Here is a 24661-nt window from a genome sequence, read left to right as displayed (position 1 = left end):
ACAGGTAGCGGGACGTTGTCCAGCTGGCCCTCGGGCTCCACACCACGTTGCTCTCCCGGCGCCGGAGCCCCCTGGGACCGCACTCCGGGCGCGGCTGGGAGTTGGGGGCGGGCTGCACGCGGGAGGGAGAGCACCGGCCGCGCCTCCTGCTGATTGGCCCGGCCCTGCCCGTGGAGGCGGGCTCTCCCCCGCGTTCGCCCGGCCCGGGGTGGCTATATTGGCACCGTTCCTGCTAGGTCGGCTCGCTTCCTCGCGTGGATCTGGACCCAGGGAGAAGGCGTCTGAGGGCAGTGCGGGCTCAGGGAGCGGAGCGAGGCTGCCGAGAGCGAGCCGGGAGCTGTGGGGCTGCAGTGCGATGAAGCAGCGGCTCAGGGAGCGGAGGCTGGCGGTGTGGCGAGACGGTCCGGCCCGGGGCCGGGACTGCTGCTCCGGAGGCTGCTGAAGGCGCCGCGGCGGCCGGCGCAGAGCACGGCGGGCGAGAGGGAGGAGAGGCTGCGGAGCGCGGGGAAGCCGGGCTGGGCGGCCGGCGAGCGGCTCGGGTTGGCCTCCCCGGTTGGGATCCCCCGGGTGGAACCATGCGGGTGGCCAAGTGGCTGACGGGGCTGCTCTACCAGCTCTCGCTGTTCATCACCAGATCTTGGGAAATTCACTTGCACCCCAGGCAAGGTAAGGTCACCGCCGGGCGCCTTCAGCAGCGGGGTGGGGGCGAGGGGGGGTGGGTGGCCCAGCCCCGTTGTGAGGATCGTAGTCCTGCAGGGGCTCGCGGGACTCCCGGATCAGCCAGCCCCAAGCATCCTGAGAGGTTGCGGCTGCCCCGGGTTTCGAGGAATTGTGCGCGCCGGGCACCGTGTCCCTCCCGGGTCCACGCGGTGGGGGCGCTTGGGGGCAGAGAGGCGCGTGCGCCCGCAGGGCACTAGTGGGCTGTTGGGAAGCAAAGAGGGATGGGAGAAGGAGTGGGTTGTGCAGGGCCGGGCGTGTCAGGGTCTTTGCTTGGGAAGGTTGGAGCGAGTCGGGGGTGTGGGAAAGCGGAGCACGTGTGTTCGTGTGTGCGCGCGCGCTCGCCAGCGTGTGTGCATTTGTCGTGCCCCTGGTGTATCTGGACCTGGGGCGTTTGGTTCAAGTCTGGGGTTGGGACGTTGGTAACGCGCGGGGGCTCAGGGGCCATATTTCTGTGGTTGTAGAAGCCCTGGTAAGGACGCTGGCCTCCTACGAAGTGGTGACCCCCGCGCGGGTCAATGAGTTTGGCGAAGTGTTCCCTCAGAGCCACCACTTCAGCCGGAGGAAGCGCAGCTCGGAGGCCCTGGAGCCCCCGCCATTCAGGACCCACTACCGAATCAGCGCCTACGGGCAGCTCTTCCAGCTGAACCTGAGCGCGGACGCGGCCTTCCTGGCCGCTGGCTACACCGAGGTGCACCTGGGAGCCCCCGCGCGCGGGGCCGAGGAGCGCAGCGTGGTGGCCCCAGATCTACGCCACTGCTTCTATCGAGGCCAGGTCAATGCTCGGGCGGATCACACGGCGGTCTTCAGCCTCTGTGGAGGCCTGGTAAGTGTCCTCTGGCCCCTTGGTATTTTTCTGGGGACCCAGGTAAGGGCTGTGTTCAGAGAGTCAGTCGTCATTGGGTTTTCCCCGAATCGATGTTAGCAGGGGGATTAACACCCAGATGAACCTTAGCTGAGGCCACCCCTTCCTACCATGGGGGAGAGGCATTTGGAAGATCTGTAGTCTCTACCTGCTGACCCTTTCCGCAAAGGTGGGCGACTCCCGAAGTGTCAGATGTTGAGCTAGTGAGTCAGGGAGTGGACCTATGGGGCCTGTGCCACATGTGAAATGTCTCTTCCAGCAGGGCAGGTGATACCACTCAGACACACGAACTCTGGACCACTTACTGAAGCTGACTCCCCTGAATTTACTTAAATCTCCTTGAATTTAGGAGATGAAAATGAATATATGTAAAATGAAAAGAACTCGAAAAGTTGGCTTTTTTTTTTTTGATAGTATGGGGTGGCCCTAGAGGCTGAATCTGCCGGCGTCTAAATTTCACCATATTTGACAGGGTATCTACAGAGACGTGGTGCCAGTAAATGAGAAATGATCATTAGAGTGACGGGAGTAAGATTTTTGTGTAAAAGAAAAAACCTTATTGTGGAGGGAGGAAATAAAAATAATGGGTTCTTTGTGTTCCTCTCCCTTGCAGGCAGAGGTCCTAACCCCTCCACTCCCAACGATGAACTTCTTCAGCAGGACCTTTTCTGAGCATAACTTTAAATGTGTAAAACGTTAATCAGCTTCCTTTTTAAATACTAACAGTAGTCAAAATGTTACAAATACAATTTATGGTTTCATAATACATCATCAACCCAGCAATCTTATTGGGGCGGGGTCTATTCACTACTGTAGTGGGAAGACGTATAAACTGGATAGCTACATAACTGATACAAAGGTATCCTTTTATTGGTAACAAAGTCACAATGTCTGTGGTTCTACCTATGATCAAAATGAATTAAGTATCAGGGGTTAGTGAAAATAGGTCGAACACTTTCCTGTCCAAGTTTTTGAAACTCCAGGTTTCAATAGTTTTGTTAAAATAAACCGACTTCATTAACTCTGATTAAAGACAAGTTCAAGAAGAAACAACTAGGAATTTAGTTACTGGATTATAGCATTCAAATGTAATGCTTCCTCTCAGGTTAATTGACCTAAGATGTCTTCCTGGGTGTGAGTATTGGTCTTGACTAAGTAAATTTTGGAAGATCTACTTGATCTTTTTCATGTTACTTTGGCCTGTGTTTACATGGAACGTCTTGAACAATTTCCTTTTCTGCTGTATCTAAATAGAAAGCTTGAAACATCAGAATGGCAGAAACACAGTAATATTTACACAGCCACCTATATATCAAAGGAAAGAAAAATATTCCTTCCTAGAACCTCTCAATGTGTAACTGGTCTGGAAAATTCTAGATTTACTACCACAATTTGTCATGGTTAATGTTTTCTTGATTTAGTATTTCATGGCATGGAAAAACATTCCAGATGGGAAACATTATTAGGAGTGATGTTTCTGTTCATGTTGATTCATAATGCTGGTGTAGTTCAAATTATTATTCAATTTCCCCTTTTTGAAATCAAACAGTTGGAAATGTTTTTAGGTCTTGACTAGTTATCCTCGCCTGTAACTATGCCAATTTGGATATAGTTGTCTAAGTTCTGACTTCTGTATATTTACTTTGCTTTTGAAAATGTATTAATATTCTCAGACTTTAACTTTTTAAAAACTGTATACCTATGTGTTTTAATTTTTATAAGGCTGCATTGAGGACATCAGTCATGGTAGAGCAAGAACTTCGAGTGATGGAGCAAATATCAGCTAAGAATCTTCTAGTAATTGGATCATGACCAATTAAAAGTCCAAGTTACTAATGAGAGAAGTGACATTTGTCGGTTTTTGGTATTTCCACTGGAGCCTATATTAGCCATATACATACGACCCGTAGATCTTTATACCCCAACTCCATCATTAACTTCATTTAGGTTAATGATGTCAAATAACTGAACTCCTGGTAGGTTCTATAGTCCGTTTGTCACATAACCAGTTCTTCATAGTCTCAGATGAGTCTTTAGACTTGAATAAAATTGTGGTACCCACAACCTGGACCAGCTGAATCGTTTAAAGATCAACTTTGATACAATGCCTGTGAAATTAATACTAATCTTCTGGCCCTGCTCCTTCTTGCTTCCTGACTGGTCTTTGACTTTGTATGTGACTGTGATCTAGCTTTGACTTGTCCATTAACCACTGAGGTTGAAATTTACTGAAGGATTGTTAGAGCTAGTCTTAAGTTCTTTTTCTAGTTTTTTTTTTTTGTTTTAAGTTTGCTTTTAATTATAAATGGATGTTGTATTTTCCTTAAATATCTTGAGTATCTGATTTCCTCACTTTATTGCTAATGTGTATTGTGTTTACATTGCTAGACTCAAACATACATGGACTGACAAAAATGGACCCCATACAGGGCCTTAAAGTGTTCATTCTGAGATCATTGTTTGGGAGGAAGGTGGAGAGATGGACTTCTAGTTCCTCTGTGCCTTAGTTGTTTTGCCTCTTGTTCCATCAGTGTAATTCGAGATCTGAGAACTTGGGGCTGCCTCTGCTCAGTCAGTCAGGCTGACTGCTCAGTCAGGCTCCTGCTCAGCCCAGGAGTCTAATGGACTCCCCTCCTGGGTTCTCACTGCTGCTGTGTATCCCTGTGAGCTGTGGGTGTAGCCCTTATTCTGTGTCTGACTACTGCATCGTGCAGCCCTTATCACTTTGCTTCTGCTGCTGTACCTTCCCTATGTAACGTGGTTTGGTGATACTGTTGATCTTCCAGACTCCTCTAAGGGTCTGAAATCCTCCATGGTATTTGAAATTCAAGGCAGACTTAGTTCTTCCCTTTGCTAAATTCTGCTACATCCCTAACTTTGTGAAGGGTGTGTGGAGGAGGAGGGATCCCTTTTGGCGGGTCTCTTCCCTGAGTCCTGCTTAACCTGCCGAAACTCTACTTTTGGCAGTCCCCTTAAACTAACATGCCTTTGTCTCTAGGATCTTCATCCTCCGTGGAGAAGTTGGCACATGCACATCTTTCCATCTGTTTCTTTGGCCTCCAGTCACCCTCCTGGGTGAAGAAATCTGCGAAGTTCCCTTCCACATCTTGTTTAGTTGACTGGTTCTCCTTCCATCTTACTTGAGGTAGCCTCTACCCTTTCTACGCTGACTATTGAGGAAGGAGATGAAACCCAAAGTGTTTCCAAAATCTCTCTCTATATGGAGCTGCTTACAAAAAATTGACACCTCAGCATGAATCCCATTTAGTGGACTGCTAGTGTTGGATTAACCCCAAACAGGTGAACTTTAATTCGTATGTGGTTAATTTTTTCCCCATTATTCAGAAGTCTTCATATTCATGTCTTTCACTAAATCACTGAGCCTGAGCTAGTACTTAGTGGTTTTTTTTTTTTTTTTTTTGAGAGGGAGGGTACGAGCAGGGGAGGGCAGAGACAGGTTCCCAAGCAGGCTCTGCGCTCCCCATGGAGCTCTCGACTGCAGGCTTGATCCCGTGATCCTGGGAAAATGACTTGAGGCAAAATCAAGAGACGCTCAACTGAGCGAGCCATCCAGGTGCTCTTTAGTTTTAACTGTTGGGGACCCAAGAATCAGGAGCACAGGGTCTGCCAGAAGTCTTTTTCATGTGTGGGTCACTTGTGCTTTTCTGTAACTTACTTAGTCCATTGATGAACTGTCACAGAATGTACAGTTACCAGGCCTTAATACTCCTATTTTCAACTCTAAGCCTTGCTCTTATGGTCCTATTCTCTATCTTCTCATAATGTTAGCACCCTTGCCAAAGTAGAGATCAGTATTCACTAAGCTGAACTTTTGGTGTATACTGGTCAGGATGGCACATGTAAATTACATCCAGGCTTTTCCTAACAGCCCCTGGGATGACCAGTCCTCTATTACCCAGTGGGTTCCCTTCTTCCCAAGGCCCTCGGGGACTAACCTGACTGCCTAGACTGTTAGCTTCACTATTTCTTGGTGGGATTTGAAGCAGTGCAGTCGTCTTGGTTGAAAGAAACTGTTTCCAGATGTCCTAAAACCAGACCCTGCATCTGGCTTCTACGGTGTTCTCCTACAGTAACTTGCAGTGGTGCTGTGTACTTATTTGAAGTTTCTCCTAACCATTCTGCGGTGTGTCAAGCACCATATATAAAATTCATAAGGACCTCTCAGTTATTCAAATACTCCATCAAGTACTGTATCAGGGAGAATTTCTTATATCTCTTATGTGAATATTCTGTTAGTTTTGGTCCTCCAAGAAGTGGGTGACAAGACGGGATTGTGTGACTAAGCATTTTGTGTAGGGGGAGTGCCTATGTTAGAGAAAATAAGGAACTCTGAAATGGAAGATGAGAATGTTAGAAGCATCCAAGGCTACTGGGGAAGCAAGATTTGGTGAAGCTTGCCTCAAGCCGAATTGGGCTGAAAGAGGAGTCCCATGCCCCCTAAGGAGGGGTATACCCTCAGTATCCTTGCCGCACTCAGTTACTGAATGGGAGCATCACTTGAGAGATGGCTGGGTTGCAAACTAGGATGGATTTCAAAAGCTAGTGGCTGGGATTCTTGGCCAGTTATGCTTCGCATGTTCAGGGCCATCCTGTACTGCCACCAGGCACACAAACCCAAAGTCTGATGCTGTGGAGAGGAGTGCAGGACGTGTACTGTTTGAACTTGGAGAAAGGAGTAAGAGCATGGAGACCTGTGCTGGAAAAGGCCTCTCCCCTGGACTTTAAAAGGGATAACTCCATGTGGATCTGGAAATTCAAGGGCAGCTCCTTGCCCTGTGCAGCTGCAAAATAGGGTGGAGTGGGAGATGAGGCTAAGGGAGACATCACATTAAAGTGTGGACTTGTGAAAGCATGAGGCTTGAGCTGTGGTGGTGGGGGGGGAGTTGATGTGTTGGGAAGGTCTTCTCCTTATGCAACGCTGTGCAGGGTAACAGGGATGGCAGTGAGTCACTGAAAGGACCACTCTTGCAGTCTATGGGAGGGGAAGAAAAGTCAATGTGGTTGCAGCAATGAAGGGAAAGAGTAGGTGCCTGTGTGAGGTATGCTAACGTAGACTAGTAGTTCTCAACTGAGGTCAGGCTTGCTTTTAATTCTTATAAAACTGTCAAGTTAGCTAGCTTACAGTGTATACAGTGTAGTCTCGGCTTCAGGAGTAGATTCCCATGATTTATCACTTAGATACAGCACCCAGTGCTCATCCCTCCACCCTCAGTTTGTTTTCTGTATTTAAGAGTCTCTTATGGTTTGCTTCCCTCTGTAACATTTTTTTTCTTTTCCTTCATGGTCTTCTGTTATGTTTTCACTCGTGTGTGGAAGTTGAGAAACTTCTTTCTCTGACTTCTTTCACTTAGCATAATATTCTCCAGTTCCATCCACGTTGCTGGAAATGGCAAGATTTCATTTTCATTGGCAAGTAGTATTTGTGTGTGTCCACATCTTCTTTATCCCTTCATCATTTGATGGACTCTTGGGCTCTTTCCATAATTTTGCTATTGATAGCACTGTGAAAACCTGAATTAGCACTCTTGTATCCTTTGGATAAATTCGAGCAGTGCTATTGCTGGGTTGTAGGGTAATTTTGTTTTTAATTTTTTGAGAACCTCCACACCATTTTCCATAGTGGCTGCACCAGTTTGCATTCCCACCAACAGTGCAAGAGGGTTCCCGTTTCTCCACATCCTCGCCAACATCTGTTCTTTCCTGAGTTGTCAATTTTAGCTACTCTGAGCGATGTGAGATGGTATCTCAAAGTAGTTTTGATTTGTATTTCCCTGATGCACATCTTTTTATGTGTCCATTAGCCATTTGTATGTCTTTGGAAAAATGTTTATTCCCATCTGCCCATTTCCAATAATCCAATAACTGCCCAATAATCCAAATAATTGGGTTATTTGTTCGGATGTAAAGTTTGGGGAGTTCTTTATAGATTTTGGATACTAACTCTTGATCTGATATGTCATTTGCAAATCTCTTCTCCCATTCCATTGGTTGCCTTTCAGTTTTCTTGATTGATTCCTTTGCTGTTCAGAAGCTTTATCTTAATCACCTAAGTGGGGACATTTTTCTCTCGTGTGATCTTTGGTGATGTTTGGAGACCATTTTTGCTGTTACGGTTGTGGGGGAGGGTGGTATAGGGAAAGCTATTAGCATTTTGTGGCCAGAGGACAGTAATATGGCAAAACTTCTCCCAATGCATAGAACAACCCCCTTCACAAACCATCAAAATGTTAGTGTTGAAGTTGAACAGCCTTATAAGGGGACACATTTGAATTTTGGACCCTAAAAGACCAAAATGATTTTGATGACTTAAATGACTGCATGATCCTGTAACCATCAACCAAGAAAGCTAATGACAGAATAGGTGGCAAGGAAGAGATAATTATTCTAGAAACAGGTGTTTGGATCTAGAATAGGTTTATAATAGTTGAACTTGAATTTACTCTTGGTCTAGAATGTTCTTTCTCTTAAACTCATCATCCTTCAGATCAGTTTTAAGCCTTTTCCCTGATTTTCTCTAGACCAAGCTGACCAGGCCTGCCTTTGTTCCGCTACTGGATTCCTCCTTATGTATCATATATCAAATTGTGGCTGCTGACTCTTCTGTAGACTTTAAGTGCAGGGATGATGATTGTAGCACCCAATGGAGAACACAGAAATGCTCAGGTGAAAGAGCTAAAGCAGCTTTTAACATGTGCAAAGTAATTACACTAGTTGATTACATCAGTCCTAAATGCAAGGAAATTTTTAGCAATTTGTTGAAGTACTTGAACATACTTTAAAAAGTTGTGCATAGGTTAAAAGATAACTAAGTTGTGTTTTTTCATGTGGGTTTATATTGCACTCTTGTTACAGGAGGCTTTATTTCTGTTTTGCTTGTACTTCCTGTTTTCCATAAAATATACTTAAGCTATCCAAGAAGGTATTTATTACATACTAGCCACTGTTAGATATTGGTAGTAATGTCAGTACAAGAGTGTTAAACTTCAAATATTCATGAGCTACATAAATGCTGTATCAGCGCAGTAATAGCATGAAGACCTACTGGCTCTTGACTGCCTTAGTCCCAAAGTGACACATTACCGTTGACATTGTGCTAATGCCTGACTTGACGTAGACGAAAAGGGCTGGGAAATGAGGAGCAGTGATAGGACAAGGAGGAGGATAGAATATATGCTAGTTGTCACCACCAATCTTGGCCATGGGCTGCCCTTCTTTTGGCCAAATATCCACTTGTCCTTTTCTTCCTGCACAGCAAGCCTACCTCTCTCATCTACAAGGAGACCACGTGTTGGGGGCACGGTCTTCATCCCCAACCCAATACGCAGCATGACTGTGACCCTGATCTTAAACTTCCTACAGGAAAAAAAGAAACCTGATTTATAGCCATTTTGGACAACTTCTGAGGAGGGATTGTGGAGCCTTGCTACCTTGGCAGGAGAGCTCTTTAATCACCTTCTTGGATTCCTCTTTCTGGACAGCCAAGTCACCAAGGCCCCTGGTTCTGTTCTCTGGGCGGGTCTTGCCCATCGCGTCATGGCCACATCTAAGATTCTGGGAGGATGCTGTCTGGGGGGTGGAGATGGGGGTTGGGGCAGGTTTTAGGAATGCTGAGGTAATTGAGGGGCTATGGTTTATGTTACAACTAAAGCAATCAGGGCTTCTTTAGTCCAGGCTCATGGTTTCTCTGACAGTTTGGTACTTAAAAAAAACAAAAAAACAAAAACAAAAAAAACTTAGCTGACTTCAGACGGCAGATTGAGTTTTGGTAATTACTTCATGTTAATTATCTATGACCGTTGCCAAAGGCATTCACGTTAAATCTGTGAATGCCAAGAATATCTCCTAAGGAAAAGCAAAATATTGGATTTTTCTCTTACTGATAAAAGTCCAGCTGTACTAAAGTAGAACAAACTATAATAAATCGTAAACTTTAGGGAAAACTATACCAGGAGACATAAATGAAAAAATGATATATTTTCCTAAATAATTGAAAACTACATGTTATTTGTAAACTAGACTATAAGAAACATGCTATAAATATGACAGATGGTCTGGCAGGTATATGGCATGTGTCCTAGACGTTACATATATTTTCAAGTAGCATGGACTTAAAACACTTCCATAATCAGTCATGAAGATATTTCCATCATACATCTATAAAACAATTCTGAATGACTTCTTAAAGTTTCTAATTGTTATAATGCCTTTAGGTTTTATGTCTTCAGATATTCCACTTAGAAGTTGAGAGAGGCTATCCTGAAAACTCCCTAGACCTCCCAAAATGTTGACTGTTCTCTACCCTTATGAGTTCCTAGAATTTCAAAAATCCTCAGTGCCCACAAGAAAGAAATACTACAGAATTTATTCCTTGTTGTTGTTGCTGGGACACCACTTGCACCAGGGTCATTTGGCTATATAAGGCTTGGGTGGGTGAGTCTGGAGTCCTCCTCTTGATCCTCAAGGGCAAGGATTGGTGAGTGTGGTCTCTTTTCAGAGGAAGTATTGGCAATGCATTTTCTCTTTATTGCCTCCTCCCACTTTTATACTGGAGATCTGGAGTTGCCTTGTGGAATGGGGAGTAATGAATGCTGCCAGAGGAAAGGACTCCTCTTGAAAGTCTTAGAATTTTCTACTTTAGACAACTGGAGCCAACTAGATTTTCTTCATATTTGAAGTGTGTGTATGTATGATGCTATTTCCTAGGCGTGATCAGTGGTGTTATGAGGAAATGTAATGGAGAAAAACCTGCATCCAATGGAGTAGCTCAAAATAAAAATGAATCTGAGTTAATCTTCATGATCTTTTATTACATAATTATGCTCTGCCTAGGGGGAAAAGGGTGGCTGTAATATGTGCGCGTGCACGCAGTTTGTTTTTTGACAGAGTGGGCAGGGACAGAGAGGGGGACAGAGGATCCCAAGTGGTCTCTGTGCTGACAGCGGAGAGCCCCATGTGGGGTTGGAACTCTTGAACCCTGAGACTATGAGCTGAATCGAGGTCGGACACTTAATCAACAGAGCCACCCAGGTGCCCCAACATCTGTGTTTTTAGTGGAGAATTTTTTATCCTATTTCAAAATCCATCTCAAAATCACTGATGTTTTAACAATACTGCCTTTCTCAGGAAATTAGGTAGAATTATTTCTATTCTACAAGTTGTGGAATGGAGAGTCCAATATGAAGTGACTTGCTTAAGTTTCTGTAAGTGCAAACACAGATCATCTCCTCCGGCTCTCTTATAAATAGCATTAACCTGATTCTCCTCCAATTTATGAAAAATTACCACCACAAAAACCAAAATACTACCAGTGATCCACCCCTAAAATTAAAACTCAATTTTCTTAATCATTGAGAGCAACTGGTTCCTAAAATTCTTAGAGGCTCTAATTGCCCTACTCAATTGGAATTTATGTTTGAATGTTCTGTACTTGCCAATGCTAATGTGATAACTATAACTGACTTTGGAAAAGTGTCCAGTTTATATTCTTCTGGTTTTTACTATTTAATGAAATCTGAGTACATTATTAGTTGTGGCTACAGTACATGTGTTTGCCATGTATCTGGAAAAAAGTATGTATAAATGGCACAATACGGAGGAACATTTTGGAAAAACAATTACATATATAAAAATACTCTACATAAAAATTTTGACCTATGAGAATAAATTGGAACCAGTTGTATGTATAATTGCTTAATGCCTCAATACAGCTTGGTAAAAAGATCGTTGCTCAAGTAACTGGGAAACCCTTGCCCAAGTGAAAACTAGTTTTGCTGCTTTTAATAGTCGTAAAAAGAACGTGTTCGGAATTTGATTGGCATTTCTCATGAATCAAATTGCAATGCCCCTCTGCAGACAGGCAGGTTGCTAAAAATATGGCATGATCTAAATAGGATTCCATGAACCACCTGTTTTAAGTCTTCCAATTTCTTACCAGGTTCCTTTCCAAGTTTAAAAGCTTCCTTACAAGCCTTTAGGCAAAGCTCTAATATTTTTACTTGAACAGAAAGTCCCCTGCAGTGGGGTGGGTTATAGAAAACATGATGGGAGTAACATACTTAAGTTCCTCATTGATAAATACAGAGGAGTTACTGTGAGGACAAATGATTCTTTAAGTATTCCTAAAACATAAGGTTTTTGTTGGGGAAAAGCCTTTGAGTTATAAAAGCAATATTCTTACCACGCTACAGTGTTCTGGTACAACTTAAAAGGAAGTTCTGATGGACTCTGGATAGAGCTATTTTCACTTTTCACGTGGGAATACAAGCTTGACCCCTGTGCAGTGTTATTGGAACATTATGCTAGAAAAACCCCATTGTCAGATTTTGATCCAAAAAAATTTAAAAATTTCCAAGGTAGAGCTTCAGTATAGCTTTTCCCAGTAGTTTGGCATTCAAAGTAGTTTTGTAGATGCATTTAGATATGTAATAAGCCACCTCATGTCTATTTGTATCTTTTACCAAGATGCTATCACATTTCCCTTATTCAGCATGCTTTTTTAAAAAGACAGAAAGCAATTTTTCCATGGGCCCGTTTATTCACGTTTCAAAAATAGTGTCTTTGTTCCTGATAAGCATAGTTGAAGTTTTTCTGGGAACGCGCAGGGAGCTGAAATTTTGGTATATATTGAAAATAAGTGATCTGTAGTTATCGCTGGAAAACAGGAATTAGTAGAATTAAATATGCTAGTGTATAGACCACTAAAATATCCAAGAAATAGATGAATTCTTAATATATAGCTACATTGTTTAGACTGGAACATTAATACACTAGAACTCAATTATCTTTTAAGCCTTTAAAAAAGTGTAATCCTAACCTATTATGTAACTGAGTGCCAAAACATTTTACCAGTTAGCATTGAAAGAAAACCAAAGCATGTAAATTTATGGCAAGTCCCCTAACCACCATAACTTAATGTTAGAGGAAAAAATAAGGGGAGAAAACCAGGTACTTCACCATGTTCCTTTCAAAAATGTTCATTTCTATGGATATGTATTGAGTATCTGCTACATCTTAAGCAACGTTTTAAATTTTTGGAACTGTAAGCGTAGTAATGGCTTTATCTTTAAGGAGATGTTGATCTAGTAATAATTGTGTGTGAAGAGAAACTTAGGCCTGTAATTGCTATAATCATTTAAATGGCTTTAAGGGATTATTTAAAATTGTGATTTAAATGTTATTTACAACGAGATTTAAAGCAATAACTTCAGTTATTCTCTAAATAACATATTTATAACTAAGAACTGGAAATGAGGCCTCATTCATCAAGACTGTGCTTATCCTATCTGATTCAGTAATTGATCTTTGAATTTGTTCTTCATAGGATTTGCTTAAGTGGAAAATTGCCAAGTTTTTAGATTGTTTAAAATGTTTATTTTGAGAGTGCAAATGTGTGCTCCTGAGCTAGTGGGGAGGGGCAGAGAGAGGGAGAGAGAATCCCAAGCAGGCTCTGGGCTATCAGCATGGAGCTTGATCTCCTGAACTATGACCTTAGCCAAAATCAATAGTCTGATGCTTAACCAACTGAGCCACCCCGGTGTCCTTAAAAATTCTGACATTTTAAATGCAGACCAATCCATTTTTAAAATTTTCTTTTAATTTATATGTGAGACTGTGCATGAGCAGGAGAGGGGCAGAGACAGACAGGCACACACATACATACATACATATGCGTGGAGTTGGAGTCTGAAGCAGGCTCCAGGCTCTGAGCTGTGAGCACAGAGCCCAACGTAGGACTTGAACTCATGATCCATGAGATCATGACCTGAGCCGAAGTCAGATGCTCAACTGACTGAGCTATGCAGGCGCCCCTAGACCAATATATTTTTGAGTATTGAGATGTGATAAGCACAAGTGCAGCCTGTCCAGCTGTCTAGCTTGCCCTTTGTTGGCACGGCTTCAGCCTCCCTGTTCCGTCACTTGGACCTGCCAAGCTTTTCCCAATTTCTGGGCCTTTGAGTCCCTGCTCCTTCTGGAGTGTCCTCCCAGGGTTTTCCAAGGCTACCTTGTTTTAGCCTCAGCCTGAAGTGCATCCTTACCTCACTGATTGTCTCCCTGCCTTTGTTTTTTTCTTTAACTTATTTCTAATTTACATCCAGGTTAGCATATAGTGCAATAATTTCAGGAGTAGATTCCAGGATCCATCCCCTATGTATAATACCCAGTGCTCATCCCAACTCATTAAGGCTCTTCCTTACTGCCCCTTGTCCATTTAGTCCATCCCCCTACCCACAGCCCCTCCAGCAACTCTCAGTTCTCTGTATCTGAGTCTCTTAAGTCCCCCTCCCTGTTTTTATATTTATGCTTCCCTTCCCTATGTTCATCTGTTTTGTATTTTAAATTCCATATATGAGTGAAGTCATGATATTTGTCTTTCTCTAATTTCACTTAGCATAATACCCTCTAGTTCCATCCATGTAGTTGCAAATGGCAAGATTTCATTCTTTTTGATCACTGAGTAATACTCCATTTTGTGTGTGTACATACACACATGCATACATATACCACATCTTTATCCATTTATCCATCGATGGACATTTGGGCTCTTTCCATACTTTGGCTATTGTTGATAGTGCTGCTATAAACATGGGGGTGCATGTGTCCCTTCGAAACAGCACACCTGTATCCTGTGGATAAATGCCTAGTAGTGCAATTGCTAGGTCATAGGCTAGTTCTATCTTTAACTTTTTGGGGACCCTCCATACTGCTTTCCAGAGTTCCCAGCTTTATTTTCTTTGTTTTTCCTACCACCAGGCATAGCATTATTGTCTTTTCCATAGAAGTGTAAATTCTTGGAAGGTAGGGATTTGCATGTTCCCCTCCATCTCTGGCCCCTAGCACTGTGCCTGGCACATAGTAGAGGTATTCATTAAGTATTTGTCAACTAATTTGTAGGGTTTATCAAAACTGGTTTATCATAACTAGTACTGTGTAATGGGTTAAGGCATGAACTGTGAAGCCAAACCATCTGGGTTACGTCTTTTAAGGTATAAGACTTGGATAAGTTAACCTTTTGTTCCTCATTTGTCCTTACTAGAAAGTGGGGATAATATAACTCGAGAGTTACTGTTAGGTTGAAATAAATCCTATAGGTATATATTGGAATTAGGTATTAATATTACAAATGCCTACTTCCAATTGAACCTCACCAAACTAGAGAAAGGGGTCTATAAAAGCTGACCATTTGAGGCCTGCTTTTCACTCTTAACTACCAATGGATACGAGCCCTCATCACACACCTTGCTGACTTTCTACCGCTGACTACCTACCATTGCCACCAACTCTTCCCTTGCTGATGTAAAGATCTTAGCTGCACAAAGATCTGATCTTTCAGAGTTACTGCGTTGACTCTTGTCCCTCTTCCCACTTCTCTTCAAACCCTTTAATAATTCGCCCATGGAACCCTTCCCAGAATGTTTTAAAGCCCCTGCACAAAACTATATTGAAAGATAGTTATCAAGATATTAAAAAGCTATGTAAGTGTTTACTTATGCATTAAATATCTAATAACTAAATATTGAGTATCAACCTATTGTGAGATCTCAAACCTCTTCGAACATGATGAAAAATCGGCTTGCCATCGGCAATATCACTGGGATTTGTTGCCTATGTTCCCACTTGAAGAAAATGCTAATTTTAGTTACATGTTCATGATCATAAGGATGTAATTTTTCTCATTTGTTTATGGTAAGGCTTTCCTGATTAAAACCTCCCTGCATGCAATAGTCTCCATGTTCTAGCTCCAGCCTGTGTCCTAATTTCTGTTCTGCCTCAGCTTAACAGAAGCTGAGGGAATCATAGTTTTAATGGTTGAACAAATACTCTGCGCTATGCCTACTCTGTCAGATACTGTATTAGACCATGGAGATTCAGAGCTCAGGTCTCTGCCTACATGAAGCCTCTTGTCTAGTGAGGGAGAATAATTGTAAAGAATAAAGGCACGAAGATAACATGTAATGCTCTGAGGAGATCAAACAGTATCCTATAAAGAAGTAATATACCTTCACCTGTACTATTTCTAATCCTTAGTTTCTTTACTAGCACCCAGGCAAACAAATGTTCAGTGTTTCTCTTTATTACACAAATGGTTGTGAACTATACATCTTGGTGTAGTATTTTGCTTTAAATAATTGGAGGCCTTTTCATATCACTACATGCAATGTTTACTTTTTGCCTATAACCACAAAATATCCCATTGTGTGACTGTACCATAGTTTACGTACATGTCAGTGGTCTTGGAATTAGGTCCTGTATCTTGCTGTTAAGAACAATACTATGGTTAATAACTTTGTTACTTCATATATTTGGAAATGTAGATCGGTAATAGAAATTCTCAGAAGGGGAATTGCTGCCTCCAAAAGCAAATGCATTTGTAATGGTGTTAGATATCACCAAACTGCTTTGTATTGTGATTGCACTAATCTACCTTCTAACAGTAATGTATGAAGGTATCTGTTTTTTCAGACACATTTGAAGTATGTTATAAAAACTTACATTTTTACCAATTTCCTAGTTGAAAATGGCTTCTCGCTATATTCTTCCTGAGTGAAGTTTAACATTTTTAAAAATGTTAGTTTGAGAGAAAGTGAGTGCATGCACACAAATCGGAGAGGGACAGAGAATCCTAAGTAGGCTCTCCACCATCAGCACAGAGCCCCAGTATGGGGTTAAACCCATGAACCATGAGATCAGATCATGACCTGAGCTTAAGTCAAGAGCCTGACAATTAACTGACTGAGCCACCTGGGTGGTACCCCTAATATTTTCTTTTTTATAGGTTTTGAGTCAGGATTAAAATGACTTGTCCTATTCCAAAGTGATAAAGGCATTCTCTTGTTACTTTCTAGTGCTGTTATCGTTTTTTTTCAAAAGCTTACATCACTGATCTTTTGAATTCTATGTAGGAAGTATCCAAATTATTCTGGATATCTGCCCACATGTTGCAGTACTCCTAAATATTTTTACTGATTTGAGATGTTGTCTATGCACAAGTCTTGAATCCTGTAGGATTAATTAGCCTTCCTTAATTAGCCTTGGGCTTATCATGTGCTAGCATTGAAGAATTTAATGTGGCTGTATCCTATCTTAATATCTAAATAGTCCTAGTCCTACCTCCCTGTTCTCTAGAATCCTCTTGGTTGCTTTATTTTTCCATATGTACTTCAGACGTTTACATATTAAATATAGTTATTAAAATTAGGGTCTTGTTAAATTTATAGATTCATTTGGGGAATCTTATTACTCAGGGACATGGCACTTAGTTCCACTTAATTTGTAGTTCTCTAGTACTGATTTAACATCTTACAAATTTGAGTTCCTGGGCATTTAATCTGTAAATGGGATAATTTCTTCATAATATCTTCTAATGGGTGTTCATATATGAAAACTTGTTAGACCTGTATTTTATCTCCCTGAAATCACTTATAGTAGCTTTTCAGTTGTTAAGGCACATGCTGATTGCATCTATGAATACTTTTAACTCTCCCTTTGCAATCTATTCTTAATCTTTTATGTAATCTATCTTACATGTGACATCGTCTCTGGGCTGGATAGTTTATCTTAAGCACTTGTTTTATATTCTATGGGTGTTTTTAAAATGAAGAATGTCGGGGCGCCTGGGTGGCGCAGTCGGTTAAGTGTCCGACTTCAGCCAGGTCACGATCTCGCGGTCCGTGAGTTTGAGCCCCGCGTCAGGCTCTGGGCTGATGGCTCGGAGCCTGGAGCCTGTTTCGGATTCTGTGTCTCCCTCTCTCTCTGCCCCTCCCCCGTTCATGCTCTGTCTCTCTCTGTCCCAAAAATAAATAAACGTTGAAAAAAAAATTTTAAATGAAGAATGTTAAATTTTTTTTAGAAGTCATGGGATCTCTTTTAAATTCACATAGGGGATTGTAACGAATTAAGATTCCCAGTATTGGGGGTGCCTGAGTGGCTCAGTTAGTTAAAGGTCACGCTCTTGATCTCAGAGTCTTGAGTTCAAGCTCCATGTTGGGCTTCATGCTGGTCATGGAGCCTACTGCAAAAAACAAGAAAATTCCCAGTATTACACCATCCTTACATTCTTCTAGGAAATTCCATTTTGTCATGTATTCGCAGGTTGCTGAATTAGGTTTGCTAGTAAAATTTAGGACTTTGATCTCGATCTATATGAGCTTGTCCTGTGTTTTTGTTTTGGTGCTGTCTTTATCAGGTTTTGCTCGAAGATCACACTCCCTTCTTAAAAAGAACTTATGTGTTTTATGTTTTGGAAAATTTCAAATAACACTGGAATTACCTGCTTTTTCAAGGTTTGGTGGAATTTCTCTGTAAAATCAAAGACATGAGTTTTTTGTGATGTAATTGACCTCTTTTTCTGTTGGGTAGAAAAAGGGTCTGTTCTGGAATCTTAACATTTCTGGAGTTGTTTCGGTAACCCCTATTTTACCAAACAGTTAATCTCTATATCATAAATTCTCCCTCTGTTTTTTTTTTGTTTTGTTTTTCTCAGGCATTGATATCTTGTAATCATTCTCTCCCAACTGTCATGCCATTGCTGTCACTGCAATTGAGGTTTTGTCTTCATGTTATAGCCTCTTATAACTGCTAGTATTTTTCCCCCCACCATCTATAACACAGTTACTAAGCTAAACTTTCTACCTTAGTCTTTTTTAGTATAGTTGACCCTTCTAGTCTTATTCACTAATGTTATATATACCCCAACATCTGGTATGGGGCAGACATGAGAGGCATGCAGAGAGAAGTGTGGGCAAAAGCTCTGTTCTTACAGAGCTTATGTTTTAGTGGATTGTATCAGACAAATAAAAATAAGAGGTATTGATACGTACATTGAAGAAAAATGAAACGGGATAAGAAGGATAGATGTAGGAGGTGGGTTGACATATGGGGTGGTGAATGTGGAGCAGAAATCTGAAACAAGTGCTCGAGGAGCCATTATGAAAGTGCTTGAAGGCAGAAGTTTTAGTAAGGGGATAGGTCCTGAGGTGAGCTGAACACATCTTGTCATATTTGAGAAATCGCAGAGACACCAGGAGTGGAGCTCTAGAAGGAGCCAGGGTGGAAGTGGGAGAAGTCAGAATTAGTTACCTGTGTGCCTGGAGGCATAGTAGGGGCAAGATGTGAGCACAGCAGGACATCATAGATTATTGTAAGGACGTTGGATTTTACTGAATGACTTGGTCATGTTTGTTGAAGAACATTGATCTAGACTTAAAGAGAAATTACTGTGACTCCTCCATAGACCCTAACTAAAGGACTGTTGGTTTATAGAGGAAACAAAACATTAGGTTAGATCATGGATGTGTTAGTAAAACTTGGCAGAAGCAGTTGGATTTCAGTTATACCTCGAAGGCTGAGCTATCAGGATTTATAGATGACTTAAATGTAGGATGTTAGGCATAAGAGCTCATCCTTGACTTCTAAGGACTTGTGACCTGAACATTTGGAATAATACTGTTGCCATTTACTGAAATAGGGACCATTGAAAAGGCAGGTTTGGACTGAAAATCAGGAGTTTTGATTTGGACATGTTTAGGTTGAGAATGCTACTAGTTATCCAAGTGGGGATATTGAAAAACAAGTTTGTGGCTTCTGGAATTCAGAAGATAGATCTTCGTGAAGACTCTTCAGTGGCTCTCCACGGCTTACAAATTGTAAATTGCTAGCATCACCTTCAAGATCTCTTATCTGACCCCAGAAAACTCACTGCCTTATATAAACCAAGCTAAACAGGCTCTCTTATTATAGAAGGTGATAGATTTTTTTTTTTTTTTTTTTTTTTTTGCCATCCTGAGGACATTGCCTATGCCATTCTTTTTACTGGAATGCAGGTCATCACAACACTGCCTATTATAAAGCTGTCCAGTCTTGGTTCCCTTCACGCTCTTATGTATTGGGTCATCATGGCAAGGAAACGTTATGTTCAGTGGATGACAGTGAATGAATGGACTTCTGGATGTCTTGCATCTGTGTGCTCACTTAAAACTGATGCTGCATGCTTTCCCTTCTTAGTGACAAAGTTAATTATTTTCTTTCTTTTCAGATGGGAACATTTAAAGCGCATGATGGTGAATATTTCTTAGAACCTATAATGAAGGCAGATGGGAGTGAACCTGAAGATGATCATAACAAGCCACATCTTATATACAGACAGGAATTAAAGAGCAGCTATTTTCTGCAATCTCCCCAGCCTTGTGAAGTTTCAGGTAAACTATGGAGTAAAACTTTTTTGGTAAAATTACACTATTTAAATATTCTTGTAGGTTAGAATTGACATATGTTCCTCAAATACTGAAGTATATTTCAAACAAATTTTCTTGACCTGTAAGGACCCATTAGAAATTAGTTTGTAGGCAATTTTGTAAAATAAATTTAGATCCAAAAAAGTATTCTGCATGAGATTTAATAATCAAACTTTAATCTATTTACTAGTCACACTACTAGTATGCTTTTTCTTAGCAGAATTTTAGATAATTACAGAAGAACCAAAGTAATAACGCGTTCAATTTTCTATGCTTTCAACTTTGTAAAAGAAACATTGTGTGTAGTTTTCTGACTCTTACTCAGTATTTTGAGATTTATGTTGGCGTGTGTAGCAGGGGTTTAGTCTTGCTGTGCAGTATCTTACAGGTCATATATCCATTTTCCTATAGATAAACTTTTGGGTTACTTGCTGTTTGTCGTTATAAACAATGCTGCTGTGAATTTCTTGTCTCCATCTGCTGTGTTTGAGGTTTTCCCAAGTATATACACAGATACTAGAAAATTCCGAATATTGTTTTACAAAGTGGTTTTTATGAGTTTATGCTTCCAATAATGAATAATATTTTTTTGTTTCTGTAAAATTCAGACCAAAGAATTATAATGGATTAGAATCTAGGAATAGTAGGTATCTGTAAAATATAAATCATACATATCTATAAAGTATAAATCTGTTGCTAGTAAAATTAGTGCATTGCATAGAAGTCCTGTTAAGAGTTGTGTCCATGTGTGTACGTGAATCTTCATATCCTTGTGTCATTCTCTGAAGAACGGAGAAAGGCACCTGCAGTTATCATCAAAGTACAAAATCTAGACAAAGGACTGGGATTAGAAAGGATTTATTTGAGATTGTAGGTGTCCATAAAGTATAGTCCCAACACTGCAATGCCATCTGTTTTGGGATATAATGATATGTAGGCCTTTGAAGGTTTTCTCTGGGAATGCACTTCTTAACCTTTGCTATTATAAGAGTGCCATTTTGGAGTGGTTCTCACTGTGTCTAAGGCCGTGTTTTAAATCTATTGACATAATAGATGCCTTTCTTATGCTTTTAATATGAGCATAAGGGTTTCATTTTTATGGCTTCAAAGAAAACACAAATGGGTACAGCTTCACAATAGAATTCTACAGAAGGCAGCTTATGCTTGTTCTGATCTACCATTCAGGAGCAGCTTGTTTAATGAATTGTTTAGCTTCTTAAGAAGAAAACCACCAAGTAGACACTCTGAATGCATAAATGTTTCACATAATGATATGCAGGGTTTTGCATTCACAATCAGTGTTCATTATCAGAAAGAGAATGGAACAAGAAAAGCCAGTCTTTTGTTTAAAAATTTTTTATACTACACATTTATTACAAAAACACAAAATTAAATAGAAAGTTATGGAATTTCATTTTTTAATCACAATTTTTCCACATTTATCTACTAAAACCTCGAAGACTGTATCCTTTACAAGTCTTAAAAATGGAGGTAATTTAAGTACAACTAACCTACGTATCTTTAATCACAAAGCAATCAATTAATGGCCTAAATAATTAGCTGCTAATCATCATTTTGTTAGGCAAAATGGAGACTTGTGAACATAATTAGTAAAATGTTATCAAAGGCTTTTTCTTCCCCAATTCATGCATTATTGTTCAGATATACTTGTAGGATCTTCTATTCCACAGGTGAACCTTGATTCAGAAGGACCTCTTCAAATGGGTTGGTCTAAAGATTGAGCACATGAACCAAAAAGGTTAAGGGGAAAAGGGAAAGTCATTTTTTCCCCACATTTCTATTGATGGTCTTAATTCATTATGGCCCTAAAGTGTTGCAATTCATAGTGCTTTCAAGCCTTGATGGTTGTTTTCAACATCAGGTTTGACAGTGGCTCCTTGAGGCCATACAAATTACATTTGGTTGCCAAACCTAACTATTGTGGATGCCAGGCTCCAGGTAGACCTCCGATATTGTCTAAGTAAAATTGAGTCAAAATGGCAAAACACCCCAAAACCCCACAAAATGAGCAAACAGCCTCTGTACACTACCATCATCCACCCTAACAAAACTAAAACCTCAGAAGGGGGAGGCTCTGAAAAGGTTGGGAATGAAATATCTTCTGGGTTTTTACATGTAGTTCTGCTCTTGCTTATCCCCTTTGTCACCCACGGCAGAGCGGAACTGGTCCTGGTAAGCTCTGCAGTCTTTTCCCTTGCTACTCTGCCCCTCTCCTCTCAGTGTCTGGAGTTTAGGAGCTTAAAACATTTCTTCTATTAAACGGGACTTGACATGAGTAAAATGAAAGGTCTTTCAATGGGTTTTAGATGATGTTGGCCAGTTTCAAAGTTTCTGTGTTTTTCCTAGTTTTTTCTAAACTTATCCTTAGTCTTGGAGTCCCTAACATGTGCCAAGGAATGTACTGGGTAAAATTTGAGTGATTCTCTTCATTCAGGTTCTCAAAGCCCTGGGGGTGGTAAAAGAACACAAGAACAGAAATCACAAACTGAATCGAGGCTGCTGTGGGCAAGGAGCTGTATTACAAGCAGATTAAGGGGCTGAACAGCAACTTCGTGGGTTTTTACCAAGGAAGTGATACTTAAAGCACCTAATCTTCATTGTGAAGGATTTTTGGGCATTTTCGAAGCAAAAGTAAAAGGTTGATGGTAGAGGGGACTTGTATTAAAAAAAAAAAAAAAAAGCACCCAAGATTAGTTTAGATCAAGTATGGTAAGGTGACAGACCTGGAAATAACTACCTTTTGAAAGAATTTTACAATTCACTAGAGAAGGGGACATGCCACCCCATGACAAGCTATGAAACATGGGTTGGTCAGGAGGCAGGAAGGAGTGTGGGGAAAGCATGGGCAAAAGGGTTTATTACTATAGTAGTGGAGAGGTCCTCCGTTGGGCAGGAAGTAAAACAGATACTGAGGTTTGTAATGAGAGGATTTTTAATAATTTCAGTGTGCCTGGGGCGCCTGGGTGGATCAGTTGGTTGAGTGACCGACTTCGGTTCGGGTCATGATCTCACAGTAGGTGAGTTCAGGCCCTGCATCGAGCTCTGTGCTGACAGCTCAGAGCCTGGAGCCTACTTCAGATTCTGTGTCTCCCCCTCTCTCTGCCCCTCCCCTGCTCATGCTCTGTGTCTCTGTCTCTCTCAAATAAATGTTAAAAAGAATTAAAAATAATTTCAGTGTGCCTGCGAAAGCTGAACTGTGCTGGCAGACATAAGCAGAGCACATTTCGGTCCTGTGGTTGAGAGCCAAATCAGAAATCATTCAATCTGTAAAAGTTAGAACAGACTAGAGGGGAATAGTATTTGTATGTCCAGAGTCCTGATGTGTGTGGTGAGTGTGGAAAGTAGGGCAAAATGGGACTGTGAAGGCACACAGGTGCAGATCTCAAAGGAGTGTAGGATTGTGTAGGCTATCTTAAGGGTATTGAGGAGACCCTACTGTTTTTTTTTAATTTTTTTTTTCAACGTTTATTTATTTTTGGGACAGAGAGAGACATAGCATGAACGGGGGAGGGGCAGAGAGAGAGGGAGACACAGAATCAGAAACAGGCTCCAGGCTCTGAGCCATCAGCCCAGAGCCTGACGCGGGGCTCGAACTCACGGACCGTGAGATCGTGACCTGGCTGAAGTCGGATGCTTAACCGACTGCGCCACCCAGGTGCCCCTTTTTTTTTTTTATTTTTTTTTCAACGTTTATTTATTTTTGGGACAGAGAGAGACAGCATGAACGGGGGAGGGGCAGAGAGAGAGGGAGACACAGAATCGGAAACAGAGGAGACCCTACTGTTAAAGCAGAGACCATCTATAGCTTCTAAGGTTGTAGTACTCAGCGGCTTTAGTTTTAAAGATAATTTGGGGGGCACCTGAGTGGCTCATTTGGTTAAGCATCCAGCTTTTGGTTTTGGCTCAGGTCGTGATCTCCCCTTTTGTGGGATTGAGTCCCACGTCAACTGCACTGACCGCCTGGGAGCCTGCTTGGGATTCTTCCTCTACTAGCTTGCATTTCTCTCTCTCTCTCTCTCTCTCTCACTCTCTCTCTCTCTCTCTCTCTCATATTTAAAAGAAATAATTTTGGATTTGAATGAGGAGAGACTCAAGCCCAGGGGACTGAAAGCAGCTATGTTGTCAACAGAGGATTTAGACGTCAAGTGAATTGCACATAAAAGAGTAAATTGAAGATAATTTCCTTTAAAGCTTTTTCCTCAGCTTTGAGATGGTAAAGATTGTTCTGTGTATAACCCAGGCGGATAATCCTATGAATGCATGAGAATTCTTTTAAGTAAAATTTTACTTCTATACAGGTTATTTCCCTTTTAAAGACTTAATCAGCATTGGTTTGAAGAAATATGGATGTCTTTAGTGTCAGCGGGGGCCACAGTTGACTTAGCAAGCCGGGAGTCTGGTAACAGAGTTGTACTTCTGGCTCTGCTACTGACTTGGAGAATTTACTTCTCTGGATCTTAACCTACATTAGGTAATAAATGGCTAATGAATTTGTTTCAGTACAGGTCAAGTTTCCAGTTTTTTATTAACTTGAGTACCTCATAGTTATAGGGACCAGGTAGTTATAGGAAATGAGTAAAGTGAGGTGTCAGTAGGACACTGAGGTGTCCATTGGGCAGTGGAATGGACGTGCTTCTGGCAAAAGGTGCACAGGGAACTTGAGACCAGTATTACCACATCTTTTGTATTATAACATAAAGCTAGGATTTTTCAATTGGGGGTGGGGGAGAAACTGTCATGTTTGGTTAGCCACCTGTTTACAGAATCTTAAAGATTTCCAAGGTCCCTGACCGCAGCCAATATTTTG

At 41.3% G+C, this 24661-nt stretch overlaps 1 protein-coding gene across 1 annotated transcript in view; it reads left to right on the top strand.

The window, feature by feature from the left end:
* The first annotated feature begins 575 nt into the window (after window positions 1–575).
* ADAMTS20 (ADAM metallopeptidase with thrombospondin type 1 motif 20) overlaps window positions 576–24661 on the top strand; it is a 177520-nt gene continuing 153434 nt past the window's right edge. The window contains exons 1-3 of the mRNA XM_047867224.1: window positions 576–666; window positions 1182–1543; window positions 19635–19797. Coding sequence (XP_047723180.1) covers window positions 576–666; window positions 1182–1543; window positions 19635–19797 — 616 coding nt within the window. The remainder of the gene's footprint in view (window positions 667–1181; window positions 1544–19634; window positions 19798–24661) is intronic.

This window comes from Prionailurus viverrinus, chromosome B4 (assembly GCF_022837055.1).
Source record: "Prionailurus viverrinus isolate Anna chromosome B4, UM_Priviv_1.0, whole genome shotgun sequence".
Classification (NCBI taxonomy): Eukaryota; Metazoa; Chordata; class Mammalia; order Carnivora; family Felidae; genus Prionailurus; species Prionailurus viverrinus.
The sequence above is the reverse complement of the archived record's forward strand: the minus strand, read 5'-3'. Positions and strand labels throughout refer to the sequence as shown.